At 34.7% G+C, this 24,226-nt stretch overlaps 1 protein-coding gene across 1 annotated transcript in view; it reads right to left on the bottom strand.

Annotated features, from left to right (window-relative positions):
* The window catches only part of LOC111624760, a 107,762-nt gene that overhangs the window by 33,063 nt on the left and 50,473 nt on the right, over positions 1-24,226 (bottom strand). Inside the window, exon 6 of the mRNA XM_023367699.1 lies at positions 23,346-23,474. Within this exon, the coding sequence (XP_023223467.1) occupies positions 23,346-23,474 (129 nt within the window). The remainder of the gene's footprint in view (positions 1-23,345; positions 23,475-24,226) is intronic.

Raw genomic sequence — 24,226 nt, 5'->3', positions numbered from 1 at the left:
TAAATAAATAATAATACGTAAATAAGTCAGTGGAATCATGCTCAACATTCCAAACACCATCGTCAAACTTCTAGGCTTACAGGAAAGCGGCATTGAACGTCCGACGTACGCGTTTTCGAGTTTAAAACGTCGGCCGCAAACTTTCTATTATATGAAGTACGATTTTTTGAGTGATTTGTTGATTCTTTTTGTTATTTAGTAAATTTGTCAAATATTCAATTAGTTAACTGGTGGTACAATTAGTTCACAATTAACCAATTGTTTTTTCTTATTTCAATTTAATAAAAATTATATTCATTATGAACTGTTACTTATATGTGGTTGTTAAATTATTAGAGGAGAAGGTGGTATTATGGAACCCCAATTACATTTTAGTCAATTGTAAACCAGGTATCGTAACTACACCCACATTTTTTGTGCGAAAAGTACTGGTAACTAGTAAACTAAATGTTTCTAATTGGATTTTTCGCTAGTGTAATTATAACTATGGTTTTTGAAGGCTTTTGTACAAAAAGTCCGAAAGTAGGCTTAGAGAAAATCGGGTGGTAATATGGAACCTTATTGTATATTTTCAAAAAAATGCTTTAATGTAGCCAAAAACAAATAGGAAAGGACAAATAATGTTAAATAATTACCAAATTATTTACTCCAATGTATTTTATCGCATAAATGCTTTTATAATAGAATAATATGACCTCCATCAACAATATTTATTCCAGCAGCTCTTTTTCGATATTCTCAGAAAGAATTGGCTTTCTACCTAGTGTCTTTTTCACAAATTCCTCAGAACGAATGTCTGCTTGCAAAGAGAGAGTTCGGAGGAGTTGAGTTCCATATTACTTTAAAAGCACCAAAGGGGTCCGTATTTCACGCATCGCCATCTCGAATTAACTTGTCTGTCAAGACCAAATTTTAAGAAAACGTGAACATCACACAGATTAATATGTACCCCTAAGTCTCTGGAAAGGAATACATGCACCAGTGAACTTACAACTACACGATTTATATTTTAAAAATAATTAAATTCACTTAGCATTCAAAACTTGCGAATTTTGAAAAAAACAAATTTGCTGATTAAATGCGGACAACCGTTTAACCGAAGTAAAACGGGTTTTCCCCTTGCTATGGATGTCTGCCTAGTTCAGTTCAGCCACAATCCGCTACAGTTCGCCTTTATTATCGGTTCGAAATGGGGTGGTTTCATAATACCCGCAGTGTTCCATAATACCACCTTCTCCTCTATTATTATTATTGTGTTTAGTGGGTTATATTCGGTTCACACCTGTGGCTGTGTACTATGCCACAGCAGAGTCAAGACTTAGCAAACAAAACAAAACTAAACTTAAATAAGTGTGTTAGTGTCTGTATTCAGGAATTTCATAACAATATGGCATGTATTCAATACAGTGTCCTTCTGTAGTGTTATGTATGTATGTATTTCTATTCAATTGTAATGTTCCCAGGCTTTTGTGTACTGTGTGTGGTATCACACCTGTACAGGAGAGAACGACAGGTACAATAAGCACACTTTCCATCCTCCACAGATGCCTTATTTCCTGGACGAGTTCTGTGTACTTGCTAATTTTGCGAGTTTTTTGTGTGTTTTGTACATTGTGAGTGTTTGGAATGGCTATGTCTATAATGTATGTGATGTTATTGTGTTTGTCAATGAGTGTGATGTCTGGTCTGTTGTGGTAAATTGTTTTATCTGTGATTATGGCTCTGTCGTAGNATGTGTTTTGTACATTGTGAGTGTTTGGAATGGCTATGTCTATAATGTATGTGATTTTATTGTGTTTGTCAATGAGTGTGATGTCTGGTCTGTTGTGGTAAATTGTTTTATCTGTGATTATGGCTCTGTCGTAGTACATTTTGTATGTGTTGTTTTCCATTACTGTCTGTGGAATGTATTTGTAGTATAGTTCCTGGATGTCTAATAATTTGTGTTTGTTTGCAAGCTCTTGGTGTATTATATTTGCTACTTGATTATGTCTGTGTAAATAATCTGTCTGTGCAAAGAGCTTCCAGCCAGAAGTGATGTGTTGCATAGTTTCTGACATAATGTGGCATTTTCTGCATGTGACATTTGTGACTGTTGTATGTTTGAGTAAGTGTTTTCTGTAGTTATTAATATTTATGACCTAATCCTGTATGGCAATCATGAACCTCTTCATAAAGAGGCATCCCCGAGCTAACCAGCTTGTTTGACGCAGTTTTGTCAACAAAATCCTGAGTCAGGTCGTAGAGATGCTTGCCATTAAGTGCCTTCTGAACCCACCATTGCTTATTGGTGTCTATGCTATTTATATGTCGTGCGTGTCGTGTCCATATGATGCGAGAGTAAATTTAAAGGTGTGTTATTTGAGTCTGCAAGAGTTACTGCTTTGTGTAGCTGTGATGTTTCTTGTTTCTTGTAGAAAATCTCTCGCAGTGACTGTATTTGTCTGTAGTGAAGGTTTATAATGTCAATCAGGCCACGTCCGCCATCTTCACGTGGAAGAGTTAATCTTTCTATGACGGATTTAGGATGATGATGTTTATGCTTAGTAAGTGTTGTTCTTGTTTTCCTTTGGAGTTGCTCAAGATCTGTGTGAGTCCAATGTATAACTCCAAAAGAGTATGTTAGTACTGGGATGACATATGTTTATTGCTTTAACTGTGTGTTTTGCATTTAACTGTGTTCTGAGGATAGCATTTAACCTACTTTGGTATTCTTTAATTAATCGTTGCTTTATTTGTGTATGTTCTGTTAGTTTGGCGTGTTGGAATCCTAAATACTTGTAGAACTCACCCTCTTCCATGGATTCAATAACGTCTCCATTTCCAAGTGCAAAATCTTCTTTCTTCAGGATTCCTTTTTCTATGTGAAGTGTTTTGCTTTTGTCTAAACCAAACTCCATTTGTATGTCCTTGGTGTATGAATGTGTGATTTGTAGGAGTTGATAAAGTTGTTTTTCAACTTTATCAACTCCTACAGTTTTATTTCGTCCATGTACATGAGATGTGACAGTGTAAACTGTGTTGTTTTTTCACGTCTGATATTGTAGCCATATCGCGTGTCGTTTAACATGTTGGATAATGGGTTCAGGGCTAGGCAGAACCAGAGAGGACTCAAGGAATCTCCTTGAAAAATTCCTCGCCTACTGAATATTTGGTTTGTTTTTATGGAAGTGTTACTGTGGAAGTGGTACATGGGTAGAATATGTAGCGACTGTATGAAACACTATCGAATCTGTTTCTGTGGTCTATATATGCCAAGTGTATGTTTCAGTGTTGTTTGTGTGCTTGCCATAGAATGACTGAATCTATGAGTAACTGTTCTTTGCATCCCCTGTAATTTCTACGGCAACCTTTTTGTTGTTCTATAAGAATATCGTGTTCTTCAACATGTTTGTATATTTTGTTTGTGATACAGGATGTCAATAATTTGTAGAGTGTTGAAAAACATGTAATTGGTCTGTATTGTGTGGGGTCTGTGGTGTTGTTGTTTTTTAGGTTTTGTGAGGGACGAACAGACTCACAATAAAGTGTTATCTTAAATTTTATTTACTGGAACTTTAATCAGTTAAAATCGAACGTTAGGCTAAAAGCCATAAAAATTTCTTTCCCACGGAGTTAGTTCCTTGTTAAGAAGGATCCAGCTAGTCAGCGATGTGTCACCCGGAACTTTCGATGGAGTGCCTATATTGGACGCCAGACCGTTAACGGCAACCACCTGACCTCATGGAAAAAACCCAAGAGGAATAACAAGAGAAAGGAAAAAAGACCCCGAGGTCAGTCGTCATCCAAAGTCCCTTTACAAAAGTCGTCCTCCAGGATTAAAACCGTGATCCAGGATTAAACCCGTGACCCAGGATTAAACCCGTGACCCAGGACTAACACCGAGAGAAAAAGATCGTGCCTGTTTAAGAATAACATCTCCACACCTCCGTGTCACCAACCCCAGTGAACGGACAAGATCCAGAACCAGTAGATTGAACTTTCCATCGACGTATCATCATCGGCGTGACCACAGATCCTTCGACTCAGAAGCAAGGTATTTATCAACCCGCGATTCGCGTGTAAACTCTCTCTCTCGAACGGAATAGTATAATTAGGGGACTAGAAATAGAAAATTTTTGTATTTCCTTTAGTTTTTATTAAAATTGTTATTTGTTAACAACCATGGAATCCGAGTGAGTCACTTCCTCGTCTGTCTCCTCACCTCTACTCCGAATCCCACCGCTCACCCGCTACCGCTCGCGTGACGTAAAGTCGCGATTTCCGAGTCCTGCGAGACTCGATGGTGTCACATCCTGACGTGGTGTCAAAGAGACACCGCCTACGGTCACAGGTTTCATGTAGGTAATACCCTGTGTAAGAAAATTTGGCATGTCTTGTGGGTTGATGATGATGTGTGTTAGATGTTTAGCTAGTTCCTGGTGCAGTGATGTAAACTTTTTGTACCAGAAATTGTGAATGTTGTCTACCCCAGGTGTCTTCCAGTTGTGTGTTCTGTTAACAGCGTAGCGGATGTCGTATACGTTTATTTCAGCATAGGGCATAGTTGGTATGTTATGCAAGTTTCTGTTCTCCTCCTCGATCCAGCCTGTATCAACATTTAAGATTTCTTGAAAAATTGGGAGGATGACAGAACAACGGTCTTTTGAATGGCATCCAAACCATGTTGAGATTTCTCAGGCTTGGGAATCTCTACGACGACAATGCTGTTAATTGCTTCCAAAAAATCCTGAAGAAGAGAGAAACGCAATCGACAACATTAGACAGATTCTTTAACACCTCAAACGGAAAAACATGACTAATAAAAATGCAAGACTGTGTATAATTGTATATTTATTATTACATATAAATTAACATAGTAAAAAAGTATATAACTTTTTATTTATTTTTTTGGGTTCTCCAAAACGAATTAAACAAATTACAATAAAAATCTACGGTAAATCGATAATCAGTTAATGAACAATTCGGATTGCGAATAAAGTCTTGGAAGGGATTATGTTCGTGAACTGATCGCCCACTTTATATTATTGAAACTTGCTAAACAATTTTCTTTATGGACTAAGGTTATGAAAACACATTTTCGTTTCCTAGCAATCGTACCATCTTTTGAGCTGTTCGAATCCTACTTTAAAAACTTAAATTTAGGAAAATACTTCAACTATTGTATGCCAACGAATTACGAAATATAATGAAACATAGCAGATCAATTGAAAACATCAGTAAATTAAAACGCGCCACTAAGAAATTTAAACGTTCAGTATCTACATGAACAAGATGATTTGTTCCATGCAAAAAAAAAGTCTAATTGAATTTACTTAGAAACAAAAAAACATTTAATGAGGAATAAGAAGCCATTTGACGAAATGGGTACTGATTACGATATCAATGAAAGTGGTTTCATGGAAGAAGAAAACTGGTGCAATTTAATTTAAAATGTCGCATTAAAAAAGTTACAATTACGCATAAAAACAGAAAAATGACAATATTTTTACAATTACAAATAATAGAGATAAACAAGATTGCACGAAAAAAATAAAAATTTAACTGACGAAATAATCTTAAACGACAACTTAGAAGCATCCTTTAATTAACAAGCATTCTAGATCTTGTAGCGAAAACAAACAAACTGTGAGAAGCCAAGGGTATAGGGTTGATACCTATATCATTTACAGGCACACGATCACGAGATTGGTTCTCTTACTTTTTATAGGAGGGCGATAAAATGTTGAATGAACGATCTAGAGCAGTGATTCTCAAACTTTTTTGATCCACCGCCCCCTTTTTTCTATAAAGTTATACCCAACGCCCCCTAACCCATTTTCTCTTGTGTGAGAAAAGGATTGGAAATATTCTTAAAAAGTTTTCTATGAATCTCACACTTTGTGCCTTACTGTACATTGTTTTCATCATCTGGTAACCATTAAACGCAATGTTTCCTCTTATCAGCCCCAATTTTGCCTTTGGTCACCGTTCAATACCCTGCCTCCAGCGCCCCCTAGCTCTATTCATCGCCCAGAAGGGAGCGTTATTGCTTACTTTGAGAAACGCTGAGCTAAAATAAAAGTCAATGCGTTAGAAATATTCAAGTTGTGACCTTCAATAAAAAATAATATATAAAATGTAAACATTTTATATATATTTTGTCGAATTTTTATATATAGAATTTGTCTGCCGTCGCCCCTCTATATTTCCTTAACGCCCCCCAATTCTCTCTGAGCCTTCTACTGCCCCCTTGAAAGCCTCCAGCGCCCACAAGGGGGCGTTATCGCCCACTTTGAGAAACTAGAGGATGAATTCTAGATCTTGTTAGGTCCCGACACCAGTTAATCACACTTATAACACGCGGATTAACACGCGTGAGGGGTCTGATTCAGAGATCGAGGAGACATTATATTAACTAATAATAAAAAGAGTTTAATAAACATATATATAAGTAAAACTATACAAACATTTAGTTACAATAAATGAGAACGATGAATTCAATCTATATTATATATTTCGAGAGAGAGAGCTCACAATTTCATATTAAAACATACAACCTGTCTAGTTGTCCTTATCTTCTTCTGTATTTGATGTATTTACTTCTCTCTTAGAGTTCTCTGACTTCTGTTTATGGGAGAAATCTTAACTGAGAGTATTTATGTCTATGGAAATAAGCCTTTTGTATACTGTATTGCTCATAGCATAGGCGTTAGCCTTTAGGAGCTTGTATGGACTTCGTCTGAATACCCTGGGATCTGTTGACGAACTCCCCGAATTCGGCTAAACTTCGCCTTTATCTCCTTATTTACGACCAATCATCGTATTAGGATTTTTCCACGTGGACAGATGGAAAGGGGAATAAATGAGGGGTACACAGTTCCCATCGAAGCGAGATTTTTAGCAGATAAGGAAAAAACAGAGGATGTTCTAACTTCCGTGGAAGAAAGTAGCATCTGTTATTCGCTTTCCCACGCTAAAAAGACGTTATTTTCCCACCAAAATAAAAGAATATTTTTCATTATTATTTTCAATTTTGGGGGGCGCTTCCGACGTTCGTCAGTGTTGGTGAGTTTTTGAGCAAGCTGTTTTTTTATTGAATTATAGTGCTTTGGATATGTTTGCTTCTACAAAATGTCTGGTACTTCATCTTGGTTTTATTAAAGATTTTGATGTATATTTATTATTACGTGCTTTATTGGTAATTGGAGGTATTGAATCTAACCCTGGACCAATGTCTCGCACTCCGCCTTCTACCCCTCTTTCGGAATCGTCCATATCAGTTGTTGGAAAACGTCAAAGATCTCCTAGTGAACCGACTTTGAAATCTCAGCGATTGGAATCTATTTTTCCTCCTTTGGTTTCTTCATCAAATGTACCCCAAAATTTATTTTCCTTTTTAGAGGAAAAATTTGATACTATTTTGACTAAACATGAAGATTTATCTACTAAATTCGAATGGCTGGCAAATTTGCATAAAGATTTTGAACAACGTCTCCTCAATGTAGAGAAGGTGGAAGAAATTTCAAGTTTAAATACCTCATCTACTGCTTCGACCTCCTATTTCTTATATCTTTTGGATTCGTCGATAAATGAACGTCAGAGAAATAATATTATTATTGCTGGATTAGAGGGAAACTCGTCTGAAGTTTTGTCCTTGGCTTCCGATATTTTAACATCTATTAAAAGACCTAGTGGCGACTCAATTTTGGTGAAAGATCTTAAAATAATCTCAAAAAACAAATTGGTGGTGGCTAAACTTGATATTGTCTCCGATAAAAAATTCATTTATCGGAATGTTCATAATATTCAGAGGAGGGAAGGATGCTCGAGGGTAAAGTTTTTTGATGATTTATACTGGAGATCGAGAGTTAGGAGAAAAAATCTTTTTCCTTTTTATCAAGAGGCCAAGAAGACCGGAAAAAATGCGTATATGAGAGCTGATTGTTTAACAATAAATGGAGAAAACTTTACGTTTGATTTAATAAATAATAAGCTGATGAAAATTGATCCTTTTTTATCACCAGGGAAGTCGTTGGATCGTCGAATGGACGAGAATTAAAAGCTTCAATTGTTATTCCTCATTCAGAGGTTTCTTATACGTTAAAGGTATTGTCATGGAATAGTCAAGGTTCATTGTTTGATAACTTTTCTGATAAGAGTTTTGTTGATTTTGTATCATCATATCATATTGTTGGTATAACTGAATCATGGATGACATTTTCGGTGAAAACCTTTCTTTCATCATTGGATTCCCAATTTTATTTTACTGAAATGTTAGCTCATAAACTTGAGGGACCTGGAAGACCGTCTGGAGGCTTGTTTTTAATGGTTTCTCGGAAACTTGGTAAGTTAGAAATTTGTCATCTCTCTGATAACATTATTATGGCTAAACTTATATTTGATAAACTTCTGTTTAAAGATCGTCCTGGGCTCTTAATTGTTTTGGTTTATATGTCTATTCAAAAATATGATTCGTTGATCGAGTATCTTGATAGATTGATTTTGGATTTTAAAGATGATGATGACATTCTGATCCTTGGTGATTCTAACGCTAGAATTGCCTCCGAAGTAGATACACTATATATAGGTTCTAATAGAAATTTTCATAATATTAGAAAGTCTAAAGATAAGATTTTTAACTATAGAGGAAAGAGATTTTTGAACTTGGTCAAATCTTGTGGAATGATTCTATTGAATGGTCGTTTCGTTACTGATTCTCCTGCTAATTTTACATTTATTTCCTCTTTGGGTGCATCAGTTATTGACTTGATAGCCATAAATCTTGCATTAGTTGATAATTTGGTGGATTTTAGAGTTTTGAATAAATTTGATTCTGACCATCTCCCCGTTTCTATTGAGTTCAGGTTTGATTCTCTTCTTCTCAGTAAAGAATTGCCTATTGAGAAACGTCGTTATGTGTGGAGATCTTCATGTTTGGATAAGTATTTGTATAGTGTCTCTAAGCGATATGCAGATATTAAGGGTGGATTTTTTGGATTTTTTTTTTATTCGTCTTTTGTTGATATGATTGTTGAGTCTGTAATTCAAAGTAATAAGTATGTTATGGCAACATTGCCCTGTAGCACTTCTAATTTAAAAAAAAAAATGGTGTTTCGCACGTAAAACCAAACCCAAGAATGAAAACGGTGCATGAAAATATATATTCTGAAGCAATATCCAGTGATTGACCTTTATAATATTATTTGTCATCATCAGACAACACTCTGTCTCCTCTAAACAACAATCACTTTTGTAGTAGCCAAAATGGTTTTTAATTCATAATCTTCACAAAATTCTGCTAAAATATTTAGTTTTCTTTGTAGAAAATTTGGAGTATCTGCTATAATAACTGCGTCGTCGGCATACATTAATGTATGGAGCTATTTATCAGCAGAAACAGACGAATCTGGAATACGATCCACAAGTTCATTAAGATATAAAGAAAATTACATCAAACTTAAAATTTCGTTTTGAACTACGCCAGTCTTTATATCAAACGACTCTGTATATCCACTCATAGTTTTTACCCTTGCATAGCCTTTCTATAAATATCCATTATCAAATTCATAAAACGTTTACTAATTATCATTTTTTCAAGCACGTCCCACAATTTAGAACGATTTATGCTGTCAAATGCGGCTGTAAAGTCGACAAATACTACATATAATTTCTGCTTCTTCTTAAGCTGTTCCAATATTAACGCATTTGAAATAAATATTTGGTCTGAACAAGAGAATCCTTTACAAAAACCTGCTTGTTCTTGAATAAAATTTTCATTTCATTAACCCGAACAATTAAACGAAAATTTGAAATAGCCGTAAATAATTTACCAATTACTGGAACCAGTATAATTGAAAGATAAATTTCGAAATCAGAAACAACTCTGCTTTTATGAATATGTAATATCAAACTTTTAATTCACTTACTTGGGAAATTTGTTGTTCTTTCAATTTTATTAAACGAGTTCAAAACTTTAATAAAAATTGATCAGATGAACTTTAAAAACATTCTGTTTTAATCTGATCTATACCTGGTGCCTTACTACATTTTTTAATTCTTCAAAAACAAGATAGAGTATCCCAAAAACTCATTATAGCGTGTAATACTTAACGTATTTAAAAATTCAGATGACGATCCTTCTAAATTCACATTCAAATCAACTTTTTTAGAATAATATGAAAACCAATTAATGTCACTAAAAGAAGGAAACGCCTTTTGTTTTCTGAACTTTCCTCTGACAATACACCAAAATGTTTTAACATTTCTACAGTCTATTCAGATTCTGATAATAATCATTTTTGTTTTTAAGACAAAGATACTTATAAAAAGTGAGTTGTCTTCTATACAAAGCATAAACAGTTTTGTCCCTCTTTTTCATCGTGTTATTAAACAACCGTTTCAATTTCCTCTTCATTAAGCTATACTCTTCGTCGAATCATTTTTTCGAAACTTTACCAACAAGCAATATTCCATTCTTTACAAAAACAATACTCAACTGCTTTGCTCTTTCTGTTAAGATAGCCATCAAAGTATCTAAAGACAGTTTAATCATAGGATTTTGATCTAATAATGAATCTGATAAACTGGTAATCAAGTCCGCATCGTTAGGATTCCATTTTGAAATTTGATGTGCTGAAACATGAAGTGGTTTCACACGGATTGTTGTGGTACTATTCAAATATGCAAAAATAGAAAAATGATCGGACCTTATCATAGGTAAAATTAAAAAGTCAACAATTTCTTCCAAAAAAGATTACTCGAAAATTAAGTCAATGATATTATTTCCATTATGAGAAAAAAGATAAACTCTCCATATTTGTCACGATGAGATGCCATTTCAACAAATAAGTTCGTTATACATACAACAGTTATATAGCCTACTGTAATAATTTTTTACGATAATTAGAAATTTTGTCTTTGGAGTTTCCTGTAGGAAGTTCATAATCATTAAAATTATCATAAACCTTATGTGCTCTGGTTCTCTCATTCTAGCATTAAAATCTGCACCTAAAACACCATATATACATTCATTCAAAATATCTAGTACATCTATGAAAAAACTATTATACTTCTCATCAGGAGAAACGTAAGAAATAACTAGAAGAATATTTTTAATGTCCATTAGATTTATTAATATTATTATTATAACTACAAAGTGATATAGGTGAAGGTGGTGCGAGATGGGATCATAGTGTGAGACAGGGACGTCTGTTTATTTGTGGTTAATGTGCTTTTATGTAACTGTTATTTGAGAAACTAAATGTCTGCCTCGAAAGGAACCATGGAGCTAGAGAACGTCGAAATCGCTCTCTTTCTTTGGAAGTAAGAGACGTTTTTCATGTTTCAGCAATACTTCGTCTAATTTTACGCCTGCTAAAAGTTTCTACAAAGTAAGTATCATTGTTAACTTTTACATTACCCTTTAGATGAAGATACAGTGGTACCTCAGGATACGAAATTAATTCGTTCCGAAACTGAGATCGTATCATGAAAATGTCGTAAGGTGAATCATTTTCCCCCATACGATTACATGTAAAGCCAAATAATTCGTTCCAACACGAAAAACACACTCAAATTAAAGCTAAGTTGTACATTAAAAAAATAATAAATAAAGTAAGGAAAACGCTGAAAATGCATTTTGTATTTGTAAATGTATAAGTAACCATAATAGAATAACAATTGATTTAAAATATGTAGTTTTATTTGAACTTTAACTTTGAGGATAGACGACGGTGGAGGTGTAAACTGGTAGCGGAGGAGAGAGAGAAGGGAAATGATACTAAAACTTAACTTACATAACATAATGTAACAATAACTTAAAAATAACTTAGAAAAGATTAAAAACAATGATCGTTGTTTTATATATTTTTTAAAATTTTTATTCACTGCTTTTTGCTTTCTTTCGTTCACTTCCACCAGCACTTTCACTGGATAATGGTCACTTGGTAAAATATCTAACCAAAAAGGTTTGGCTTTGCCTACTTTTTAAAATTTTTCTAAAATGACTTAGGCAAATGTCATTACTCCGAGCAGCAATACGGCCAGTGTGAATCTTTTTGAAATGTTTCTTTTCAATAAAATTAGTCACTTTCTGATAATACCTCAAGATTTCCTTTATCGAGTGAGATCCTTCCGCGACGAAGCAAACATGCAGACTGTGACCAACGAACAGAAGTGAATAAAAAATGGCGCTGAGAACTAATGTAATGTCGTATGGTGAGTTTTTGTTCGTATTGTGGAGCAAAAATATGTTCGAATTTCATGTTGTATCCTGAAAATTTCGTATGCTAGGGCGTTCGTATCCTGAGGTACCACTGTATTATGGTATTCGAAGTAACCATTAACTTCTTCGATACATTTGTTTCGCTTCAAATGCAACTAAGAAATCCACAAAAAAAATTTATTTTTTATATGAAATAATTATTTCTTCTTAAACGCGAATCTGACATGCAAAGAAATTGCCGGGAAATAATTCCCGCGAAATAAAAGCCCCTCCAAAAAGTGTTTTTACAAAAAAAGTATATTAAAAAATAATAATAATTTAAAAATAAATGCTTTTATTTGAAAAATATAGCTGTAAGGATTGTTATTCTTTCGTTTAACAAAGCGTAAAATTTCACACCTGAAGTCTACATTTTTTACAAACTGGTTGACCTTGAGAACAGCTGGAGTCTGCTTTCCCAGGTAGTTCTCATGTACGCTTCAGGGATATATTGTTTTAAAGCAGGAGGGGAGCTAACTTACCGCATCTATTCAAATATAACACATTATTGTCGATTTTTATGCTATCAAATTACGAGGGAACGGAAAAAAAGGTATGGGGAAAAAATCTACTGAAGAAAAAACAAAAAAAAACCTGCTGATGTCATAAAAAACTTCTAATAGCGTTTTAAAAACTTTTACCGAAATCAAATTGGTCAAATATAAGTTTAGAACGATTTAATTAATTTGATTAAAAAACCCCCATAAAAACAATAGCGCGATTAATTACCTAATTAATAAATCGTCATAAAATATTTTCTTGGCAAAAATAATTCATGAAATTTGCACAGATCATAGATAACGATGCATATATGCTGATCCATACATTTTCGGAAAAGTTATAAGCCAAGGCTTTTTTAATGTTCCTTTAAAGTCCATGCCCGACATAACTCGAGATATGGACTGCGCAGCGTCACGCGCAGCCCACGTTATGTCGGGTTATGGGCGGAAACGGTTTATACAATTATAAAATATTATTAAGACTGTAATTTGTTAGTTTTGAAATGAAGTATACCTGTGTTTGCAGTCAGTATAAAATGTGTACGTTGGGGGCAATATAGGGTACCTGTCTATCCCCAAATTGACCATGAATATGACCTATGAATCCAGAAGTATTTTCGGAGGTAGACTTTATTGCTGCAGAGATGACGAACTGGCCCCTTTAGCAAGGGTAGGCCTAACAAGAAACAAAAGACAAATGACACAGAATGCCTCTATTGTGGAGAGTTATACTCTGTATCTACAGAGTGTTGGGCAAAATGTAGCCGTTGTTATAAATGGGCATACTGTTCTTGTGCTAATATTGAAGAAAATGACAGTTTAACAATTTTAATTTGTCCTTTTTGTATATAAAAATAATATCCCCATATTACCCCATGGATGGGGCAAGACGGTGCATTGACATAAAATTTTAAAATATTAAATTTTCTTGTTTTTAAAAACGTTTTTCAAAAATTAAATTTTGTATTATATATTACCAAATGTTGTAATTGCTGAGAATAAAAAACAATTATTGTTCTCATTAAAGTAGTTGCCATCTTATGACTTTTCAAACCTTAATGTTTTCATCTTGCCCCACCTTTCCCTAATATAGATTTTAGTACACAGATATATTTATTAAGACTAATCACAATGCCTGCACTTGGGCTTCCAACACTATAGTGTTTGCAACTTTTAATTACTAGTATTTTGAACTTTCTCTCAAATAAAGTTTTGACATTGTCATTGTCACACCATGTTTCGACCAGAATATTTTCTACCGAATTAATTAAATTCCAGAACTCTGTATCATAAGATTTATGCTTTAGAGCAGGTATTTTATAAAATATTATTTTTAAACTTATCTTCAAGTTTACTACAGACATTATTCCACTCTTTAGCATTTGTTCTAATTAAGCCTTTTGGTTGGATTTGTCTTAAAAAAGTATCAATCTTCTGTAGTTCATTCGCTTCTAAATTCAAAGTGAATTTGTCACCATCGTATGTCAAGCAACCGAATTTCAGAAATGCTTTTATTTTTCTCAAAGATTTAGCTTCCGCAAAAAAGTAACAATTTTCTTCGCCTACGTCTTGATCTATATGACAAATCGTCAGGTTCTAAATGCGCGAGTAGGACGGTAAATCTTCAATTTTCTTATTATTTCTACAAAAAGTCTTTTATCAGCTTGAGTATAAAGCTCCAACAATACACGCTGAGTATCCTATATTCAATAACTGTTAATAAAAAGAATAGACTTTCCGTTATGTATTTTAAACAATCCAATAAAGCCATCAGCATTATTAACTAATTCTTTGTCGTTCCCACTCAAATAATGTTAAAGTTCTTCGATTCGTTGTATACAGAGTCTATATAATAATTTTGAAGAGAAAAGTTATCCATACATACAGTTTTAAAAGAAGAAAAAGTTCAGTAATTTGTTTTTCCAGGTTGGTAAGATGTTCATCATACCCTTTACGCAAATTAGACAACCATTCAAATTTCAATGTGTGAACCGCCGGGGAGAGTAGAGGTCTCCCGTTCCGGCGACAGGTCGTTAAACCTGCTCACTTGTCAAGATGGTTAAAGTTTTTCTTTTTGTAGGTCCCTAGGGTCGGCGACGCTCAAATGTCAGGCGAGTGGAGGGAGAGAATTTGGGGTCGACGATAAGGTGAAGGGCGTATACGAGTAAAGGAATCTACTATTTAACAAGTAAAAATAGGAGTTTATTAAAATGAACAAAAATTGACAAAACGACTACACTGATCTCGTTACTAAACCGCCTAAAGCTCGAGAGAGAGAGAGAGTTTACACGCTTTTTCATACCTCTTTGTAGGTTTCCTAGACGATTAAGTCCATGTAGGCACATAAATGTCCAAGGAAAGGTGTCTTTAATCCAAATGAGCACAATTATAAAAGTTCGCGACTCTGGCGACGAACTGATATCGATGTTCGTAGATCGGAATTTCGGCGGGTTCGGAGATTCGACTCGATGTCGTCGGCCCTGCTTTCGTTAAGAGACTTCCCCGAGAGGGGGTAAGAACTATCTTTTATATCTTTTTGTGGGGAAATTCCATCACGTGATCGGATGTTCAGGAGCTAAAGGTAATAGGTATTCCAGGGACTTAAAACAAGTGACGAAATTTAGATGCTAACTATAAACTTTTGTGCAAGACGATCTGCAAGTTATGCGAGAACAATAGAATGTTGATAGTTATGACAGGAAAGTTTACACATTCCCGGCTAAGATCGGTTTTTTCTGCCAATGCGTTACATAAACGATAGTGAATTAATTAAAATTTTAGTTAAGAAAATTCCTTATCTTACAGATGCCAATTCTTCCTGTATCGATAAAATAGTATCGAAACATTCCTCAAGAAAACAGAATCTTCTGAGGTATTTGAGGAGAGATATCCTACGATTTAAGATAATCGAGATGATTTAAATGTTGGTTCTCTTGGCGATTGACCATGTTTACCATCAGAAGTCGAAGCTTTACTGCGAGGAGAAGATGGTGTAGGGGTCTTTGGACCTGGTTATGTTCGATCCCTTCAATAATAAGTAACAAGAACAAATTTAAAAAAGATGTTACGGTAGAAAAACACATCCTTGATAAGTCAATGACGAACAGCTAAATTGTAGATCGTAACAGTAGGGTCGTAAAAATGCGCCAACATCCAGCACTGAAGCGCCCCACAATTAAATATAGTGTCATAACTGTGTTGTAAATATAGAAACCGATTATCGATTTACCTTAGGTTTTTATGGGAATTTAATTAATTCGTTCTGGAGACTCCCAAAAATAAAAAATATATACTTTCTTACTACGTTTATTTATATGTAGGCTAATAATAAAAATACATATACAGTAGATCCCCCTATAAAACCGTTTCCTATAGTTATGATTCCTATAAAAATTGTGGCATTATCCGTAAACAACGGTAAAAATAACTCCTATAATACGTAAAACGTCATCGGGCAGCCGAACTACTTACCCGCCGTCCGTAGCGCCACGCTACGGAGAGATTTCTATCGTCTGGACAGTATTATATAAATTATATATAAATTAGGTACTGTACATATAATTATATATTAATTATATATAAATTAGGTACTGTATATATAATTATATATTAACTTAATTTATTGTAACTTTATTATAATTAAATATATATTTTTCGCCGTCTAGCGTCACGCTACGGCGAGTTAGGCGACCTATCGTCTGTTTAGTACTGTAATTTTATACATTTCTTGTGAAAGAAACATTTCTTATTTAACGGCCATAAAAATTATTTATATTAATGATGTCTCCAAAGGTCAACGAAGTTTTCGCAGAAAAATAATATCAGAAATCGCGGCCGCAATTTGATGCGCTGTTCCGCGACGAAACCAAGCTTTAGCAACGGGCGTAGTCGAACGGTACACACTCGGTAAGCAATCCTACAATTTTTTGTTTATAACGTAGTTTATACGGATTATTTTCAAAAAAATATACGTATTTTGGAAATGTTGAGTCGAATTAGTCTAGAATCGATTAATTTTATGAAAGAAAACCTTTCAAACAGCCGTAGTCCGTAAACTATGATTCCTACAAAATTGATTCATAAAGAACGGAACGTATCTACCGTCTTATAGGGGGATCTACTGTATACACAGTGTTGCATTTTTATTAGTCATGCTTTTTTCCGTTTGTGGGAGTTAAAGAATCTCTCTAATGTCGGCTGCTTTTCTCTCGTCAGGACTTTACAGAAGTAATTAATAGCATTGTAAATGTAGAGATCCCCAAGCAAATTAACCTCACCCTAGTTTGGATGCCATTCTAAGACTGTTGTACTGACATTCTTCCACTTCAAAGATATTTAATAACATATATCGGCATTAATCCTCGTTTTCAGAAGAAAACATATCGCGTCGAGTTTCTTGGTGTTCTTCATTCAAGAGTTCTTGGCGTTCTTCTGTCGTCAGATTAGTTTCAGATTCCATCGTGAGCTCTTCAATGTTCTTTATTTTCCAGATGTGATATTTGTTACTCCTTTTATCTGCTTGAGTCTTCTTGATTATATAGCATCTTTCTTAGGTAAGATTGAACTGGGCCTACTGTAGGCCTGTTCGAGCCATACTACCCAGCAACATCAGACATCTTCTGCCCACTATCTTTGCTGTTATACTCTCACTTTTCGAAAATAAAAACCGACGCAAAACTTAACGAGTGCCCGCCCGACAGTCTCGCGAATACTATAAAAGAATTGCTTTTGTCAGAAAAATAAAAGCCTGGAATTACAAAGGAGAGTTTGAAAGTTCGGAAGAATACTATCCGATCAGTATATACCGGGTTGAGCGTCGATGTCGACGTCTCCCGCGCTCCGAAAAGTTTCGAATTGTTGTCCGAAGACAAAGGAAGACCAGTGGTATGCATTATTTACGGCTCTTCTTCTTGTGTTTGTTTTGTGAGGTGTTCGTTATCCAAACATAAAAATCTTTATGTGTTTGTTATCCGTTTTGTTCGTTAACTGATCACCACTGTACTGTACTGAGAACGACCTATAGACGTTGGCTGGCTGAACCGCGGCTTAAAATGCGTTGCAAAGACGATGATCGTCTGTTTCTGACCGTTTTCTAAACGAACTTTGGCAAAACATTGGCTCTTACTTATTTCGCTATTATTCCCCTGTTTTAGGAGTCGTTCGGCCAATCGGGTTATTTTTTTGTGACGTCAGAAATGGTCGCCAGCTATATTCCGAAAGCTTCCAGAAATAAAATCTTAAGGTCGTCAAAACTATTGTTCGGCAATTAATGACAATCCTTTTCCAATCCTAATATTACATTTTCTTTACATCTATAAACAGACTAGCTGTTACCCGCGACTTCGCCCGCGGAGGTTTTGCAAGCAAACCCCATTTATATTCAGTATTTCAACAACCATAGTAATTGTTATATAACACCTACCGCCGAGAATAATGAGAATTGCTGAGAATCAAACGAAATTTTTTCAATTTGATCAATTTTCTGGAACGTGTACAATCCTCCTATAATCGAACAAATGTGCAATAACAAATTCGAATTTAAAACGGTTGGAACATTTGGTTAAAAAATCGAAATATATCAAAATATTTATAACAATGTCTGAAATGTTATCAATTTAAGGGAAAGTGTGAAATCAATTACAAAAGTCGTTCTTCCGATTAAGCTTTTATGCTCTTTCTCTTCCCCCCGCTGAAGAATATCGAAAAATTTCTTTTCTGTGTGCATTCCCACGACGTACCCTACTAATACACAGTTAAAAACAAAAAATCGCATCTAAAATAGTACAGTAGAAGCCGTTCTTCTGGTTAAAACTTAATGCTCTCCCTCTCCATCTCTCTTGGGAATTTCGAAAAATCCCTTCTTTGTGTGCGTTTGCATGACGTACCCTAACTGTATACCAAATTTCACCTCTTTAGGTTCAGCGATTTGCACTGGGCAATGATGAATCTGTGACTAAGTCAGTCAGTCAGAACAAGTAATTTTATATATTCAGATATGTCTTTAATTATTAAAATTGTCTCGTTTGTTTAACAGTACAATGACTCCGAAATGCATTAACGTTTTATAACCGACACAATATTCGAGTTGTAAATAAATGCATCTGATTTTCATTAATTGAAGTTTTAAGTCTTCACCCATTTGAATATCGATATTGGAACATTTAAAACAAATTTAAAGTATTTAATTTTGTTGTTTTTGCTCCAAGGAATTAATTAATGAATAATTTTGTCGATTCGTACCGTTTACAACATTTGTCAAAGGAACGATATCTGTTTTTATCTAAACGTTTCCACGAACAAAGCTACCACTCGAATTGAAAAGCCCTCTAAACCTGCTGTCGTTTGAGTCAAGAAAATAGGTCAAATAACTTGTTTCTAATCGCTGTCTACATTGTGGCAGGCGAGAAACGCCGCACAGTGGGGCCAAATCCCAAAAAGCTGGTCAAAAGTGGAAAAATAGAGTTTAAGTTCCGGTAATTTCTAGTCTTGGGTTAGGTTGGATAAGTGTCCGAAGGTCGAATTCTAGACTTTAGCGCCCTCTATCTCTTATACCTGCTACTGTAGTTCAGTTGAAAGGGGACCCTCAATCGAGCTAGACGCGTCATGCAGTAAGCAAAGATTTCTACGCTATATTCAAGAGGGTGCCAAATCTCTAAAAATCAATCGAATTTAAATTTAAAAAATGGAATCTGCAGCTGCAAGTTAGTACAATATCATTATGTAACACAAAATTGATAATAATACTTTATGTGATAACAGTAAACGAATGATTTATACGAAAATGAACGGAAGATTACAACAGAAAACTAAACATGTAGAGAAAAGTTCATAAATTCTGTAGAGTTCTGCGATTGCACCGATCGCATGTTGTAGATGGAAGTATTATTGAATAAAAAAAATTAAAACTAGCTGCAACTAGCTGCAATTGTGTCATTGGTGCAAGTTCTTGCAATGTAAAACATAGTTTTCTGAATTTTGTATATTAACGATGCGGAATGTTTTGCTCTTTTTCTTGAATTTGTCTATGTTTTGAATGTTGATTGCATATAGCATATAAGCTTGAAATCAAACTGTGGCAAGCGCATAGTGATAAAGAAAATAAACAAATAAGACTGAAAAACGAATATACAGAAGGGTTTCAGTATAGAATTGGGTCTAATAGTCGATCAACCAAAGCCTGGTTTCGATAGCTCGAATGATGGGAATACCGCTCGATGATTTTTCGAAAATTTAAGCATTTCTGCTGCTATTACAGGGGTTGATAAGGACTTGATTAAGCGTTTCCATGTCATATTGCAGACAATTTCGTGTGGCCACGAAATCGATTTCATAGAATTTCAAGATTATGCCTTACAGACAGCTCGTTACTTTGTGCAGTTATATCCGTGGTTCTGCATGCCAACTTCGATACATAAGATATTGATTCATGGTGCAGAAGTGATAAATTCATCGATATTGCCGATAGGGCGATAGGGATCGATATCTGAAGACTCTCAAAAGTCTACTAATAAATACATTAAAAAGTTTCGAGAAGATTTTGCAAGAAAAGTTTCCGAGTGAAAACAATGGAAAACATTATTTTACGCCTATTATTAATATCCGATCCGTTTATTTCGTGTTTGCGCGAATTACCTCGAAAAAACTCAAAGTCGTTGCTTCCAGAATCAGTTTTATTGTTAGTTGCGCCACGTATACCAACAAGTACGGGAAGCTCCAGCGATTTCAAAGTTGAATCATATGATTGTGAATAAAATTATTCTTCGGATGACGATGCATGAACTTTTAATCAACTGATTGTATGTTTTATCATATTAAACAATATATAGATTTATTTTGTACTTTTTCTATAAAAGTGGTTCGTGTTAAATACGCCATTTTGTTTTTATTTCAAATTTTGACTTCGGATTTGTAATCAGCGATCCCGAAAACCTTCGAGTACTGACTTTCAGCCAAATTGATAACGCTTTTGACTTTTGGCCAGCTTTTTGGGATTTGGCCCCACTGTGCGCCGTCTCTGCAATGAAATTTTTTTGAACAGCGGTCTATTCGATCTGTAAACCGCCGTCAGTCTCTAAACTTTGTCTCTACAATCGTTTGTATCAGTCTGAATTCGAATGTCCCAAAGTATTTTGAAACATTCATTTTCAACTACTTTTTCGAAATTAAGTTCCCATCAATTTTTTCCTATAGGTATATGATAGTTGTGGAACAGATTCCAATGGATCATTTTGGCCACAGAATTGTGTCTCTATTTATACTCTGTCTGTGCAATTTTTTTGCAGCAGCTTAGAATATGATCAATACAGTAGAGCGAAAGCTGGTTATCCGAAACGTCTGTTATCCGAAAGCATTCCAGTCGGCAAACTTAAATTTTCGCTAGTGCTGTGGCGCTACAATCTTCAACTATTTCTGGGCTACTCAAGTATTTTACGTTTTTGATACTAAATTAACGTCTGTAGTATAATTTTTTATTGTTTTTATATTTTCAATATATTTATTTTGTTTGTACAAAACAAAAAAATAATTTTTAACAATACAATAGTATTCGTTAGGCTTAACATCGACGAAAATTCAACGCGAAGCGACACGCAACAGAGAAAAATTTCAACATCGGATACGTTAATATATTTTTTCGTACATGATTCGTTATCCGAAAAATAAGATATCCGAACCACCCCAGTCCCCAATTGATTCGGATACACGACGGTCTACTGTAGTTTCATCAGCTTCTTTACACAGTCTGCATGTTGAATCATCAGCGGATTTTTTGATTCTTGCCTTGATTGCATTTGTTCTGATTGCTTGTTCCTGGGCAGCAAAAATCGAGCCTTTTGTCTCCTTCTTCAATGATCCATTAGTAAGCCATAACTAGGTTCTTTCTTTATCCACTTTTCTTTCAATTTTGTCCAGGAACTGTCCATGTAACGCCTTATTACGCCAGCTGTCAGCTCTAGTTTGTAAAATGAAGTTTTCTTATACTGATTCTTTCTCTGCTGTGCTTTAAGGAGTTTTTTTTTATTATTGACAGCAATCAGTGCAGGCTCCCACTGTCCTTGACATATTCTGCCAGTGCATACTTTTTTTCTTCAACAGTTTGTTTTACTTGTAATAGGCCTCTACCACCCAACCTTCTAGGCAGATACAACCGGTCTACATCGCTGCGCGGAGGTAGCGAACAATAAATGGTCATGAGTTTTCTTGTTTTTCTATCGAGATTGTCCAATTCTGCTTGTGTCCAGTTTATAATGTTCGCAGTATATCTTATGACAGGTATAGCCAGGTGTTCATGGCCTTGATGGCATTGCCTCCATTGAGCTTGCTTTTGTAAATCTTTCTAATCCTCTAAGTGTACTCTCTACTAAAGACAGTTTTCACTCGCTCGTGCCTAATACTGTCCAGCTGCAGTATGCCCAGGTATTTATAGGCTACTGGCTGGTGGCAATTTATGGATTGACCATTTAGCATATTAATACCCTCACTTTCAGTAATTTTGCCCCTCCTCAGTTCCACAGCTGCACACTTGTCCAGTCGAAACTCTATCCAGGTATCGGTACTGAAAATTCAGTGTTAGTCAAACAGCAGATTTCAGTTTTACTGCTTCCATACAGTTTCAAGTCATCCATATATAGCAGAAGTGAAATTCTTTGAGATTTTTTTGATGTTTGATAACCAAAGTTTGTTTGTCGTAAAATTATTGAAATAAGTATCATGGCAATGATGAAGAGAGCAATGGCGACAAGAAATCTCGCCATTGCTCTCTTACAATAAATTGACGACAATCGTTAAAAGTTGAGATCATCTATTGGCAAATTACACCTGATCTGTTTATCTTAAAGCTGCATCGTCTCTAATTACAGGAAAATAAAGTAACTAAAACGTTATAAAAAATGAAAAATATGAAAATAACAGATTAAATCATAATTACTAATAATCAGTGGCTAAAAATTTACAATTTTAAAATAAAAACAGCTGATGCTACGCACGTAGTGTTACGTAAGCGATGAGCGATTAGTTTTGTCAACCTGTATCACGCTTGACTGCACACGTAAATCCCCCTGAATGGATTTACTCATTTTTATTATGGCGCAAATCTGGCCAGTCTACTTCAAATGCTTTTGTTAACAGATAGAATGCCCTCACATTACAGGTGATTAATTTTCGAAGCTGTGCATTAGATTTACGCTGAGCCTAAAAAATCGAATTGAGCTGTACATTTTCGTATATAAAAAGACAAAATTTGCGTCTCGCTTTTATATATGTATGTTCAATTTGAAATTCAAAATTGGTATAACAAGACATGTGAATAATTAGTTTGAAAGGCTGTTATTTATAATACGCATATACTTTGCAATTCAATTTTTTCTTCTACTGAAAGGAAGTAGCATCTGTTATCTGGTTTTTCCACGTCTAAAACACCAGTTTTTTTCACAAAAAAGAAGTAATATTTTGTGTCGATAATTTAATATTATNAATTTGAAATTCAAAATTGGTATAACAAGACATGTGAATAATTAGTTTGAAAGGCTGTTATTTATAATACGCATATACTTTGCAATTCAATTTTTTCTTCTACATAACTGTAAACTAACAAACAAACTTACCTATACACATATTATAGTAGTCATCGAACGTTTTACTTCTATCTGTACAAACACACTTATCCCCAATACCGTAGTTGATACATTCTGTTCCAGGTTTATGTTTGCATTTCTGTTCATCCTCGCATGGACCTGCAGATAAAAAGTAAATTTATTACATATATGTTTGTAAGTCAATTAATGTATCGCAAAATTTTAACATTTAGCGATTCAGCTTGTTTACTTTATTGTTACACTATTGGTTACATATATAACGCTCAACATGAAATACTAACCGCAATCAGACCGGCTTTTTAAATCAATGTAATAGCAATCTATCAAAAAACACAATTCTGAAAAAAAAACACATTACGCACTTTCCTCTGTATACAAACTTTTCAAATATAAATATTTAAAAAATAGTGACATTGTCAACATTTCAATAAAACTGATGTCAGCCAATATATTATAGTTCACTTTTCTCGAATTGACATAAGCGTAGATCTCGCTTTCAAACATATTAATCAGTATGAATCTGTTTTAATAAATAACTAGCAGACCCCACCACGCCTTGTTGTGGCTCAAAATGTATCTATTATAAATGTATAACACTTCCCCCGTGGGGAAAAATTTTTCGAAAAATTTTTTCTTAGTGTACATTCTCTTGACGTACCCTATTAAAACGCAATCAAAAGCGCAAAAACCCTCATCTAAAATAGTATAATAGAAGCCAAGTTTTTCACAGTAAGCCTTAATCCTGTCCCTCTCCCCCGCAGGGGGAATATCGAAAAATCCCTTCTTAATGTACATTCTGTTGACATACTCTATTAAAACGCAATCAAAAACGCAAAAAACCGCATCTAAAATAGTATAATAGAAGTGAAGTTCTTCACAGTAAGGCTTAA

The sequence above is a fragment of the Centruroides sculpturatus genome, unplaced genomic scaffold (genome assembly GCF_000671375.1).
Source record: "Centruroides sculpturatus isolate CEXI.00-Female unplaced genomic scaffold, Cexi_2.0 scaffold197, whole genome shotgun sequence".
NCBI lineage: Eukaryota > Metazoa > Arthropoda > Arachnida > Scorpiones > Buthidae > Centruroides > Centruroides sculpturatus.
The sequence above is the reverse complement of the archived record's forward strand: the minus strand, read 5'-3'. Positions and strand labels throughout refer to the sequence as shown.